This window comes from Mirounga leonina, unplaced genomic scaffold (assembly GCF_011800145.1).
Source record: "Mirounga leonina isolate KUSES-001 unplaced genomic scaffold, KU_Mleo_1.0 Mir_507, whole genome shotgun sequence".
In the NCBI taxonomy this organism is placed as follows: Eukaryota; Metazoa; Chordata; class Mammalia; order Carnivora; family Phocidae; genus Mirounga; species Mirounga leonina.
In genome coordinates this window covers 1,072,423-1,086,534 of record NW_023270789.1, presented here as the reverse complement: position 1 = coordinate 1,086,534, position 14,112 = coordinate 1,072,423, and the positions used below count along the sequence as shown (strand labels likewise).

The window sequence follows — 14,112 nt, the reverse complement described above, 5'->3', positions numbered from 1 at the left end:
TTTCTGAAAAAAGCAAGCAACCCACACTTTAATAGAAACCTCTAGTCCATTTTCGGACACTATTTTGAGAAACATTTATGAGGTACCTACATAGGACAAAATACCCCCATGTGTTCCAAGTGACAGTCTGTCAAATTGGGTTTGAAATGGGGTTTGTCAGAACACCAAGTTACCTGCCCATTGTTACTGCCATGTGAAATGTCTTTCATCATTTTAACTCTCTACAAAACATATGGGAAATGACAATTAAAATCACCTTTTGAGGTGGGCCACAAGTTAGATGTCTCTCCGATTCTTCATCTCGATGAAAAGATTGTGCTGAGGCCTATAAATGGTAGGTGGAAAGGAGGGAAAAGACGTCTATGTTCTCAACTTGGCTCATTTATCAACTTCCTGAGATCATTGGCACGTCTCTCAGCCATGGCTGCAGATTTTGGACTTGATGAGTCCTCAGGTCACTTGCAAAGGTAACCAGAGCAGGATGGTCACAAGCCCACCCTCACCTGTGAGGTGAGGTGGTCACCACCCACCCACTTGCTCCTTGGAAGTTATCACAAGTCCCCTAGTTTTTCTCCTCAGAGATTCTTTCCATGGCACCTTTAGTTCTGTGGATGAAAGTGCAGAGAAGCTAGGTTTTAGAATGACTCGTTATTACTCAGAAAGGCTGAGGTAGAGGAGAGGTGAGAAGCTTCCACTCATCAGGGAAATCTGATCTCTCAGGACTCACTACTATGGTAGTCTGGCAGAATATACTTTGAAGTGTCTCTGCCTTAAGCATAGGAGACAGAACTTTGGACCTGCCTTGGGGATTCTGAGAAGCAAATATGACCAAGGTTGGCGGAATCCAGATTTAAAGCAGGTGGCTATTGGCTGAGTTACTGATTTAAACAGTGTCCACAGTTCAGGTCTTATATTTCGAGTATTCACCTTCAAAATCAGAATGCTTGGAGTCCATAGATCCTGCCTTTCATGGTTCTGTGCTGACGGAAAAAACACTACTCTTTAAGGAGTGAAGGTTTTAATCTTGGACTTGCTTCTTACGGAGTGATCCTGCACAAGCTAATGCACTCTCTGAGCCTCACTTTCCTTGGGGGTAAAATGGCAATCCCCCTGGTATATTTCCCAGGGGGGCTGGTGATGTTGAACTAGAAGCGAAGGCAAAGAAGCACTTAACTACAAACAGAATCCAGAAACCTGGGTTCTTGTGAATCAATCAAGTTGAAATAATGCAACCTTCTCAGAAGATTGTATCATGTATTTCTGAATTAAACAAAACACAACAATATTTACTGGGACAGTCAGTGTGGTTTCATTGGGAACAAGTTAAGCAGCTTAAATACATTTAGGCAGGTACTATCTTAGTGACAAATGAACTCTAATAATCAACTTATTAATATAAGATCTCAATACAAATTGGTCCAAATGGCATCCCAAGGATTATAAGTCTAAGAATCTACATACTACTTTTTAAAAGGGTTGGGACAGAGGGGCACCTGGCTGGCTCAGTCAGCGGAGCACGCGACTCTTGAATTCTGGGGGGTGAGTTTGAGCCCCACGTCGGGTGTAGAGATTACTTCAAAACAAAACGAAACAAAAACATTTAAAAGGGCTGGGACACATAAGGTGAGCACCCGTAATAGGATGTACTCAAGTGAGAGAGACAAATGATACCCTCATTTGCCAAATCACTGCTCACCTCAGTCACATTCAGGTACCTAAATTCAGAGTAAGGCGTGTGCCTCAAATAATTGAGGATTCAGAGAGTTATGCCTTCTTTCTTTCTTGGCCACAGCATTTTGCTGATGGGCTTTAGAACACTGCTCAATTTGAAAGTTACAGATTCTTTTTTTTTTTTTTTAAGATTTTATTTATTTATTTGAGAGCGAGAGGGAACATGAGCAGGGGGAAAAGGCAGATGGAGAGGGAGAAGCAGACTCCCGACTGCGCAGAGAGCCCGATGGGAGACTTGATCCCAGGACCCTGGGATCATGACCTGAGCGGAAGGCAGACGCTCAACCCACTGAGCCACCCAGGTGCCCCTGAAAGTTACAAATTCTTATTGACCAATGAAGCCGATAATCATGTGTACCAAAATTAGGTGTCGCCAAGCCATCATTTTTCATTTGTGAGGAAAGCTGCCTTTATTAATAGGAGTGCACAGGCCACAAGACATAAAAGGTTTTCTGCCACGCAGGGAAGCTTCCTATAGAAACCCCACCAATTTCTTCACCTCCTGGCACACGGGATGGGCTAATTCTTTGGCTTTGGCTGAGCCCACCTGGAGAACCTTCTCTAAGTGGCCCCTGTCGGTCTTCAGTTTTTCAATCTCCCTCTGAATTGGAGCAAACCTCTGAATCACGGCGTCGGCCACCAGGAGCTTGTAGCGAGCGGTGTCCACGCCCGCGCTGTGCTGCAGTGCTTCCTCCACGGGGAGGCCGGCCACTGCCGCGTGAATGGCCACCAGGTTGGAGACCCCGGGGCGGCGCGCTGGCTCGTAGGTCACCTCCGACGTGAAGTCCGTCACAGCCTTGCGGAATTTCTGCACGATCTCCTCCGGGCTGTCTGTTATCCTGACTGTGGCCAGTTTATCAGGGTCCGATTTGGACATTTTGGCAGAAGGATCACGGAGGGATTTCACCTTCTTCAGCGATGCTAGGGAACAACGCCAACATGCGCACACCGAAACCCAAACCCGAAGGCAGTAACAGGATGAGAAAACATCACACCAGGAATGTCAGTGTCCAGATCTTAAAAAGTGCCAAGGGTACCAAATGACTTCACTGTTATTATAAATGAGTAGGGCTGACACACCATGTTACCCCAATGTCAGTGTATATTTGACAAACTGATATATTACGCTATGTTTGCCACACGTGTCCCTACCATCTGTCACCTACACGCTATTACCATAACTGACTCTATTCCTTATGCTGTGCCTTTTATTCCTGTGACTTATTCATTCATAACTGGAAGCTTGTACTTTCCTCTCCCCTTCATCCATCTTGTCTATCTCCCCTCTTCCCCTCGGGCAACCATCAGTTTGTTCTCTGTGGTTATAGATCTGATTCTGCTTTTTGTTTTATTCTTTTTTTTTTTTTTTTTTTTTAAGATTCCGCTTATGAAGGAGATATGGTATTTGTCTTTCTCAGTCTGACTCACCTCACTTAGCATTATACCATCTAGGTCCACCCATGTTGTCTCACATGGCACAATCTCGTCCTTTTTTATGGTTGAGCATGTGTATAAATACTACATCTCCCTTATCCATCACCTAATGATGGACACTTAGGTTGCTTCCATATCTTGGCTATTGTAAATAATGCTGCAATAAACATAGGGGTGCATACATATTTTTGAGTCAGTGTTTTCATTTTCTTTGGATAAGTACCCAATAGTGGAATTACTGGATCATAGGGTAGTTCTATTTCTAACTTTTTGAGGACCCTCCATCTTGTTTTCCTCAGTGGCTGCACCAGTTTACGTTCCCACCAACAGTGCACGAGCGTTCCTTTTTCTCATCCTCGCCTACACCTGTTGTTTCTTACCATATGACCTTATTATTTTTATCTGATTATAAAAATAGCTAATACCCATTGTGAAAAATTCAAGCCATTTATATAAGCATGAAAATAAAGATCACCTGAAACGTAATAAAACTGTTAACATTTGGTTGATATTTTCATGCATCTTTTAATGCATATATACACATAAAATGTATAATCTTAGACAAATGAAATTGTATCAATTATACTGCTTTGCCGTGCATACCCTTTTAAAAAGTCTGGTCTATTTCTTTCCTCTCCTTCTCTCTTTTCCTCTCTGCTCATCCCTATTAGTTAATCACCCTCTGCCCATAACCACTGCCCTTCCTGCCCCCAACGAATTTTAACAATCTGTGGCAATCCTTTCATTTCTTTACCCCAGTTATATCAATATCAGTATATACCAACACACACACACACACACACACACACACACACACACAAATGACTTGGTTATTGCTCTGATAGAATCAAGATGTTAAGGTGTGCTTTATAAACCAGTGTTATTAATAATTGCCTGTGTTATGGCTATTGCAGAAACATATCAATTCGAAATAGGTAAATTTAATAACAGGCAAAAACATTAAAATATTACTTATTGCTAAAGGAAGCTTGATTTCAATACATGGTAGGCCCGTTTTTTGTTTGTGTGAACCACTGGAATAGCTCAGAAATTTATACCTGCCTTATGCTTCTGAACTGATACTGGGTCCATGTTATACTCTATAAAATGCTGTCAGCTTAATAAAGATGGACAGAGCTTGAGCTCAGTGATCTCTGCCCCTGCCACAAATCTACATCACTACCAAAATGTTATAGAGAGGCACAGCTTCTTTCCTCAAGATTCCAAACTAGCATAGCCTCACAGCTGCTGGTGGGGTTTCAGATCCAGTGGGGGGATTATACATTCCATCAATGTGCATTTAAGAAAGGAGAGTGTGAGAATGATCAATTCCCTCTAGTTTTATCTAGCTGATGATTCAGCAGTTCTCCTTCTTATGGCTTTGTTTTCTTGTGAATAGGGAAGGCAGGGTCCAATGGCTTTGGAATCAGAAGAGCTTTGTCACTAGCTTGAAATATGACTTGGATGCAACATTCCTTGCCAAGCCTTAGTTTCCCCATCCATAAAACAGGGAAGGATATATGTACGTATTATATATAATTCCTTATAAAGTATTAAATATGTTACTATATTAATATATAATAATGTTAATACATTAATTTATTAATATCTATTCAATATAATGTATGATATAATTTATTAAATATATATGATTGGTAAATTATATAGTGCTTTATAATGAAAATGATTATTTTTCATTTTTAGTCTTTCCCACATATACTTTTCAATATAAAGTATTATTAATTTACCAAATATGTGTATATATATATGTATTACGTAATTTAATGAATTTGATTATTTTTCATTTTTAGTGTTTCCCATGCTTTTCAAGCTTTTTTGGCTATTTTATTCAATAATCTAATGAGGTCTGCCCATCCCACAGGACAGAGAAAGATGGGGATTCTAGTTCCAAATCCTGAAGCCTGTCCCAAGGAAATTCCAAGCCTCAGTCCATTATCCAATCCTGTCTTGGAAACCGGGCCTGATCTAACAGTCATGTGTCTGTTACTTACTTAGAATGGACCTGGGCACCGGGAAGAACTCCCCATACTTCTTGTTAAACTCTCGTGCTAGATCCTGAACGAGCTCCATGTGCTGGACTTGATCCTCCCCGACAGGAACGTGTGTGGACCTTTAATAAAAGACAGACAGAAAAACTCAGCAAGGCTCCTGCTTATCCTGAAATGATATTGCAAGCAGCTGCATTTCCTGTGCCTATTTCACTGTTGGTGTTCAACAAATGTTCACCAGCTCCAGAGGGGAATGTTGAGACCCAAGTCTTTATGTATCGGACAAATGCCAAAGAGACATTTGTCTACTCTAGTTCTGTTTCTTCCACAGCAGAAGAATACAGCCATCAACACCAGTGTGACAGGATCTTGCTGGGAGGGAGGAATGGCATCCTAAAGAGCATATGCTCTAAGCGTAACTGTATTTTAAAACCACTCCTCGTCCCCTCACCCAGTCGGCACACATTATCCTAGCCTTGAGCAGATGCTTTTTACTCCAGAGCTGTGCTCACACTTGAAAGCCACTCCACCCCACCCTTCAAATCAAAGATGGCAGAAAGCTCTTCAGGCAAGAGGTTTTCCTCCCTGTCATACGGGGAGTAACAAGATCTTTCTAGAATATGCTCCTTCGTTTTCCAGTAAACTGCAATCACAGCACAATTAATATGCCACGGGGAACTTAAAATAAACGAACAAACCTATCAGTACAATGTAGACAGATCGCAAAAACAATGTTGAATGAAAAAAGTCAAGTTGTAGGAGACATGGAGAGTACACTGACATGTAAATCTTAGACCTGAATTTTATCCTGTAATATTTTATTAAAAAATAAAGATGCGAGACAGAAATACTAGAATAGAGGAGCTTTATTTATAGTTATTTTAATCCCACATATAAAATTTGCGGTGTTGGATCACGATGAGGTATATCAAACAAGGGACGAATTAACCATTACAGAGAAGTCTTAACAGGGAAAACTTTCTCCTGAAGTATTCCTGGGGAAAGAAGAGATTTTAAGTCTTTAATGCTCGGCTGGGGAGTTTACATTTGATAATACAGGTAATAAATTGCTGTCATTTTTTGATCAAAAGAGTTTGATGTTCCTCCTGTGAAAGCGAACATGAATATTTAATGATAATTGCACATTCTGAATGGAAAAATAACAGCTTTCCAAAACGACCTCAGGAAAGGAAAATTATTCTCCTTTGTTATGGAGAGGAAAACCTCTTATCCCCGTGGTTAAGGAGTGGTTCCCAAAAAACTGGCAGAGATCTTCTTATTTCCTTTGTGAATTACTGTCCACAGGCTACTGGTCCACTTAATAAAGCTGTCTAGCATACGGACTAGCTACTTTAATATGGTAAAACACTGGAGAACATTTTGAAAAAATCTGAAAGATCCCACATTATTTTGCAATTATTTTTCTTTTGGCAAATTACTTTCCAGTCTTTGTTCTTGTCTATGTGGATGCATATTTTTACATAACTGCAGTATAATATGCACACCATCTCTTGTGTTAACATAGTTGATATTTCCCATGTTTCTATGTGGTCTTCATTAATAGAATTTTTTAACAGCTGCATAAGAACATTCCTGTACTATAGTTACACAACCATAAGTAATTTATATGATTTTGTAGCAGATTCTTTTGAATATTCACATAGGGGGAAATTTTGATTCAAGTGAAAAAAATTATCTCTTACAATAACCCAAAAGTCCTGTGGAGACATTCAGTACTTTCTGACCAAAAGCAAGTTATGATTGTTAGTTAATGAGACTAATATTTGTTTGTGTCCTAAAATAATTCTGTATATATGTCCTAAGAAATGCTGATAAATGTTTTGAAATTTAGAGTAAGCAATAGGTTTGAAAGCAACTCTTTGACGCTTCTTTTGCATGGAAGGAACACATTTTATTTATTAAAAAATATCTCTGAACATTAGTTATGTTTTCATATAGCCCCTCAAGTACTCATGTAGTTGGGCTATACGTGTGTGTATGTGTGGAGGGGGGACTCAGTATAGCACTCATTTAAGAGCCAGCTTCAAATCCTGACTGACACTCTCATTTTGTGTGACTTTGGGTAAATCATAGGATTTCTATCATAGGCAACTTTCTTTTTTTTTTTTAAACTTTATTTATTTGACAGAGAGAGGGAACACAAGCAGGGGGAGTGGGAGAGGGAGAAGCAGGCTTCCCGCGGAGCAGGGAGCCTGATGCGGGGCTCGATCCCAGGACCCTGGGATCATGACCCGAGCCAAAGGCAGATGCTTAACGACTGAGCCACCCAGGCGCCCCTAAAAAACACCTTAAAAAAAAAGACATTAGGCTAAAAATAAAGACTCCACTTAATAATTACGTATCAATATTAGTTCATTAGTTGTAACAAAGGCACCAAGATGTTAAAAAGAGCAGAAATTGGTGCTACAACCTTTGTAACTTTTCTGTAAATCTAAACCTGCTCTAAAATAAAAAGTTTACTGGGGCACCTGGGTGCCTGTCTGTTAAGCATCTTTTTTTTTTTTTAAAGGATTTTATTATTTATTTGTCAGAAAGAGAGAGAGAGAGGAAGCGAGTGCACAAACAGGGAGGAGCAGGCAGAGGGAGGAGTAGGCTCCTGAGGCGGGACTCGATCCCAGGACTCTGGGATCATTACCTGAGCCGAAGGCAGATGCTTAATCAACTGAGCCACCCAGGTGTCCCGTAAGCATCTGACTCTTGATTTTAGCTCAGGTCATGATCTCAGGGTTGTGGGATGTAACCCTACATTGGGCTCCAATGCTCAGCATGGAGTCTGCCTAAGAGTCTCTCCCTCTCCCTTTGCCCCTCCCCCTGCTTGAATGTGCATGCTCTCTCAAATAAAATCTTTTTTTTTTTTTAAAGATTTTATTTATTTATTTGACAGAGAGTACAGGCAGGGGGAGCAGCAGGGAGAGAGAGAAGCAGGCTCTCCGCTGAGCAGGGAGCCCAATGCGGGGCTCGATCCCAGGACCCCGGGATCATGACCTGAGCCGAAGGCTGACCCTCAGTGACTGAGCCACTCAGGCGCCCCATAGGCAACTTACTTGGAATTATTAACAAAAGACTCCAATATTTCTGCTAAGTGAAAGAGAAACAGACAATGGCCAGATGAGATATGACCACAAAACCTGATTCAAATCTCTGGAGCCGCCAGTCCAGGAAGCCAACTACAACCTCTGTAGCAACTGGCCCAGAATGGTCTAGACTCCGTTAATGATTGCCAACACCCTGTGTTAGCTTCCTCCAAGTTTGGACCAGCCAGGGAAAGTCAAATATACTCCCCAAACTTATCACATAAGAGGCCCCCTTCTAGCTGGCCAGCCTCCAGCCTCAAATCTAGGTGGCAAGAACCTCAAATCAGAGCATCCCCGAATCTTCCTTTTTGCCACTACAAAGCCTCTCCACTCTCCTGCCTGCCTTGGGTCTCTGTGAAACACAAAATCCAAGGCATGGTGGAGGTTTCCCTTGCTGTAGCAAGCTCTGAATAAATAGCCTCTATTTGTTCTCAGTGGGTGGTCTTTGTTTAAAGATGATCATTACTGGAATTAAACATAGAAAGCACACCTTCCGAATCACTGGAATAGGTAAAAGGAAAGAACGCTCAATCTATATAGCAAGAGACAGAAAACAAGGAATCAAGAAAAACAGTCAATATTTAATGATGTGGAAAAATAGAAGACAAAATCAGCAGGCTATAAATTTTGGGGGAAATACATATAACCTGCACTCACGCTGAGGAGAAGCCAGAGTGGTTAGAGTGGAGACTCGTGTCAGGCAGTTCTGGGGTCAGGTTCCTACTCTGCCACTGACCAGCTCATGTGCCTGGGAAAGTTACTTAACCTCCTTATGCTTGTTTTTGTTTTTGTTTTATTTTAAAACAACTGCGTACTCCTGGAGTTGCGTGAAGAGAGAATATAATAATACACACAAAACTTGTAGCCTAGAGCCTGTACATGGAATGCAAATAAGAGATACTAGCTTAAAAAACTGATTTGAAGGAAATGCACTAAGATGTTAATAAGACCAGAAATAGTATCAGCAATTTTTAATTTTTTCCTGCTGAACATAAGAAAGAACATCTAAACTACATTAGAACATTGAAATGAACTGGTGAGAAACTGTTGACTCTCCACTGCTAGACTATAAAGATAGTGAAATCATGTATCCTGGAGAGCTTACAGGTCAAACATCAAAGGCTGGTAGTTGCGTCTGTTGAAGACACCGTTCCTCTAGTCTACTAGAATGTTCCTCCCATAGCTCCTGCACCCTGGCTCCTTTATTTTGGGTCTAAGCTTAAATACCACCTCCTCAGAGAAGTCTTCCCCAAGCATACTCTCCAAAGTTGGTTTCTCCCTTTTATTCTTTCCTTTTTTTTTTTTTTTAAGATTTTATTTATTTATTTGACACAGAGAAGGAGAGAAAGAGAGAGCACAAGCAGGGGAGCAGCAGAGAGAGAAGAAGCAGGGTCCCCGCTGAGCAGGGAGCCCGATGTGGGGCTCAATCCCAAGACCCTAGGATCATGACCTGAGTCGAAGGCAGACACTTAACCCACTGAGCCACCCGGTGCCCCCACCTTTTATTTTTGAACTTTTTTTTTCCCTAAGAAATCTCTACCCCCAACGTGGGGCTTGAACTCACAACCCCAAGATCAAGAATCGCAGACTGACTCACCCAGGCACCCCTAAGTAATTGTTTCTTGACCTTTTGGCTAAGATTAAGTGTAAATATTTACTGAATAAGGGAGTGATCTGAAGAAGAGGGCACTATGACCTAGATAGTTTTATGTTTATTTATTTTTATTTATTTATTTGACAGAGAGACACAGCGAGAGAGGGAACACAAGCAGGGGGAGTGGGAGAGGGAGAAGCAGGCTTCCTGCTGAGCAGGGAGCCCGATGTGGGACTCGATCCCAGGACCCTGGGATCACGACCTGAGCCGAAGGCAGATGCTTAACGATGGAGCCACCCAGGCGCACCTGCTTTTTATTTCTTTACCTATATTCTTAGCAGACACTAAGTGGGAATACCTTAAAGTAGTGATTCTCAAAGTTGGTCCTTAGAACCTTGGGGGGATTACTCTGATATGCCTTCAGACATTGGCAAAGTTAAAACTGTTTTCTTTCTTTCTTTCTTTCTTTCTTTCTTTCTTTCTTTCTTTCTTTCTTTCTTTCTTTCTTTCCTTTCTTTCTTTCTTCCTTCCTTCCTTTCTTTCTTTCTTTCTTTCTTTTTTTTTAAAGATTTTATTTATTTATTTGACAGAGAGAGACACAGCGAGAGAGGGAACACAAGCAGGGGGAGTGGGAGAGGGAGAAGCAGGCTTCCCGCGGAGCAGGGAGCCCGATGCGGGGCTCAATCCCAGGACCCCGGGATCATGACCCGAGCCGAAGGCAGACACTTAACGGACTGAGCCACCCAGGCGCCCTGACCTAGATAGTTTTATAGCAAGAGAAAAATCATAATGAAATCAGTTTGTCATCAGTATAGAGGATCACAGCATGGACTCAGGAGTCAGACTACCTGAGTTTTTGTCACAGCTCCACCACCTACGAGGGGAGTCACCATAGCCCAGCTTCATACTTTTCCAAATCTCTGTCTGGAATTGGGGGTCATAATGGTGCTTACCTCATAGGATTGTTTGGAGGACTAAATGAGATAACCAAGCATAGTACTTGGCAGCAGAGCTCAATAAACACTAGCTATTGATATATTTATTAACATCTGACCTGAGGAAGGACAAAATGGTGAAAGACTGATCCTATCAGGGACCTCGGTGTGAGGTCCATTGTGACTTTTTCTTCAAACCAGGATCATTTTCCTTTTTTGATAGGTGATTTATACCACAAACATAAATACTAACATATAGTCTCAGGGACAGTCACAGATCTGGGCAGTGATCCTGATACAGATAGGAAACATATTTGATAGTTCACTGATCTGATTAGGCAATTCCCAAATATTAATAGCATGTTATAGGGATTCTGAGAACACCTTTAATTTAAGGAAAACAGAGATAGAATAATGAATGGAAAGGCAAAGCATAGGGGCGCCTGATGGCTCAGTCAGTTAAGTGTCTGACTCTGGCTCAGGTCATAATCTCAGGGTCCTGGGATGGAGCCCCGCATCGGGCTCCCTGCTCAGTGGGGAGTCCGCTTGTCCCTCTCCCTCTGCCCCTCCCCCTGCTTGCATTCGTTCTCTCTCTCTCTCAAATAAAATCTTAAAAAAAAAAAAAAAAAGAAAGCCAAAGCATAAGGACCATGACAATAGATCAGGAAGTAGTTTCTCTTCTAAGGTCATACCAACATAATGATCGTTAGGGCTTTGTCCATTGCTCTCTTCCACACAGCCCGGATCAGAAGAAAGTCACTGGCTTCATAAGTGGTAAAACCAAAACCAAAATGTTCCTTTTTATGCTTCCCTTAGTGCTCACCAGCCCGCATGCGCTCCTCTCTGAGGAGGCACACAACCCCACCTTTCTAAGTCTCCCCTCTTTGACTGGACTCTGTTACTCCTGCCTTGTGATTCCAGTGAGGCTGAGGTGCAGCGGTCACTCCAACTCCCCCACACCAAATTAACTAACAGGGCAGGTTAAAAAGCAATTACAGTAGCCCGTAGGAAATCACAATGGACTGCAGCTAACACAGAGAAAACAATTACCATAATCAATACACTTTAGGCACATCAAAATGAATATTTCCACATGTCAAAATGGTTCCAGATCCACAAAGCAACCAAACTAAACAGAAAACACATTTAGTTTTCATAATGACTCTGCATGTGTCTTTGCTTTCTGTGAGATCCTTGCCTCTTTTCTTACAATTCTGTGAGCTTTTTCTTTTTTTTTTAAAAAAGGGGGGATTAAAAAATTTTAATTTTTTTCACCTGGTCCTATTGCTCCATTTGGCTTTTTCATCTGATTTTAGTTTGTTTGTTTCTAGTCTTTCCTCCCTCTGCTCCTGCTGCTGTTTTCACCTCCTATAATTTATCTTGGCTCCTACTTCTCATCCATTGAGTTTACACTTTACGTGAATTCAGCCTGTCTTTGATTCTGCTCACTTATGGGGCTTATTCCCTTCACATTTTCAACCTTTCTCCTCATTGTCTTCCTTGCACTTCAAATAATTTAGAGCTGCTCTTTTAAAATTTATACCCTATGTAATGATATCCATATTAATATCTTCTCTTTTTCCCCATTTCTTTTCTTTTCTCTCCTTTTCCCTTTCTTTCTTTTTCTTTCTTTTTTCCCTTTTCTTATCTTTTTTCTTTTCTTTCTTTTTTTTTTTTTCTTATCCTGACTGTGCTTCTTCTTTGGACACAACATAAAACAAAAGCTTTTTATAATTTTGATTGTTATAACTTGTCACTTAATGCGTCTGATCTTCTTTGGTGACTAACTCCTTTTTTTCTTCCACTCTGTTCCCTGTCATATTCACGTTTACTTGGGATCCACCCCACCCTCCGGCAGAATTAGAGTCCAGATGAATAATCACTGCCTACATATATCTGCTCACAGAGATTGGGTCTCTTATTATTATTTTTTTTCCTACTTTGGCTGTGTTTGTGAGTTTTCAGTGCTGCTGCCTTTAACCAGCCTGGGTGGGGTAGAGTTTGGCACTGTTTCTCCTTTCGTGAAGGATGAACTCCCGATCACCAACAGCTTGTTGGATATGCCGTAATGACTCTCTAATTTAGGAATTATTTCCTGAACACCTATGATGTGCATGGCTTGGTGCTGGGCCCTGTGAGAGATACAGTGAAGGTTTTTACCCTCTAGGGAGTTACAGCCTCCAGGAGGAGAGAAAACACCACACGAAGCTATAAATTCTGCCTAGTCCTCTTTCAGTGTTCCTGATCTCCATGAATGGCAACACCATCAATCCAACCGCCTAAGTCAGAAATGTGGGGTCAGCTGAGACCTCCTTCTCATACCCATCCAATCCATTATGAAACTCTATCCATTTTATCTCCTAAAGTCTCCTACATTTGCCTACTGCCTTTATCTTCACTGACACTGTCATGGTCCAAACAGACTAGTGAAAGAGCCTCTGAATAGACTGCCCCAGGTGCTCTTGTCCCCCTACAGGTCATTCTCTATATTTTAATCAGTTCATTTCTAAACGTATACATCAGATCATCTCCCTCTGTCCTGAAAATCACAAAGAGCTTCCCAATGCTTTCAGGAGGGTGTCTTGGATAATCCGCTGTAATCTCAGCACCACCCTCTCCCTTCTATGCTATTTGTCGATTTCCAGGGGCTTGCGGCCTGGAAACTACATGTCCATAGGCTTCCAGTTTACCATACGCACTTGCCCCAGAGCTGGAAAGTGAAAGAGAAAGAGAAGACACACTATTGCTTGGCAGTTGTGGGTGAGTATATGGATGGCTGGAATGGGGTTTGGCTGGCAGGTTTCAGGATCTCATAAAAATTCGGGGCAGTCTGGCCTCACAGAGAAAGGATGTAATTCAAGAACCGGAAGTCTCCAAAGCAGTTTTAGGAACGAATTATCTCGATTGTCCTCAACGGCAGTGATCTGATCCTCAGACGTTACGGTCGACTCACCTCTTCTCTGGAATTACCAAGTGTGAAGCTTCTGACCAGTCATCATACTCTCTATGCTTTGTTTTTGGTTGGCTTTGGTTCTGCTTACTCACAGCTCATTTTCTTATGTCATGTCAGCTTTTGCTTTCACTATCATCTTATCCCCTTCCCATAGTTCTCCGTTTGTGTTCTCGAAAAGAGACACTGGTTAGCCCAGGTAATCGCTCTCATCTCTGTTTGAGCAGACTTAGTAGTAACTCTCTAAAACTTCCTTTCTTTATCTGTAAACTGGGGATACTATCCTTACCTATCTTGCAGAGCTGTTCTGAGAATCTGAATAGATAACGTATGTGTAGCACCTGACAGTGAATGCTCACCTCAT

The 14,112-nt window shown here is 41.6% G+C and overlaps 1 protein-coding gene across 1 annotated transcript in view; it reads right to left on the bottom strand.

The window, feature by feature from the left end:
- Positions 1-1,984: 1,984 nt before the first annotated feature.
- Positions 1,985-14,112, bottom strand: part of WARS2 (tryptophanyl tRNA synthetase 2, mitochondrial) — a 95,160-nt gene continuing 83,032 nt past the window's right edge. Inside the window, exons 5-6 of the mRNA XM_034990175.1 lie at positions 5,178-5,296; positions 1,985-2,652 (exon numbers count right to left, since the gene is read on the bottom strand). Coding sequence (XP_034846066.1) covers positions 2,204-2,652; positions 5,178-5,296 — 568 coding nt within the window. The 3' untranslated portion in view covers positions 1,985-2,203. The remainder of the gene's footprint in view (positions 2,653-5,177; positions 5,297-14,112) is intronic.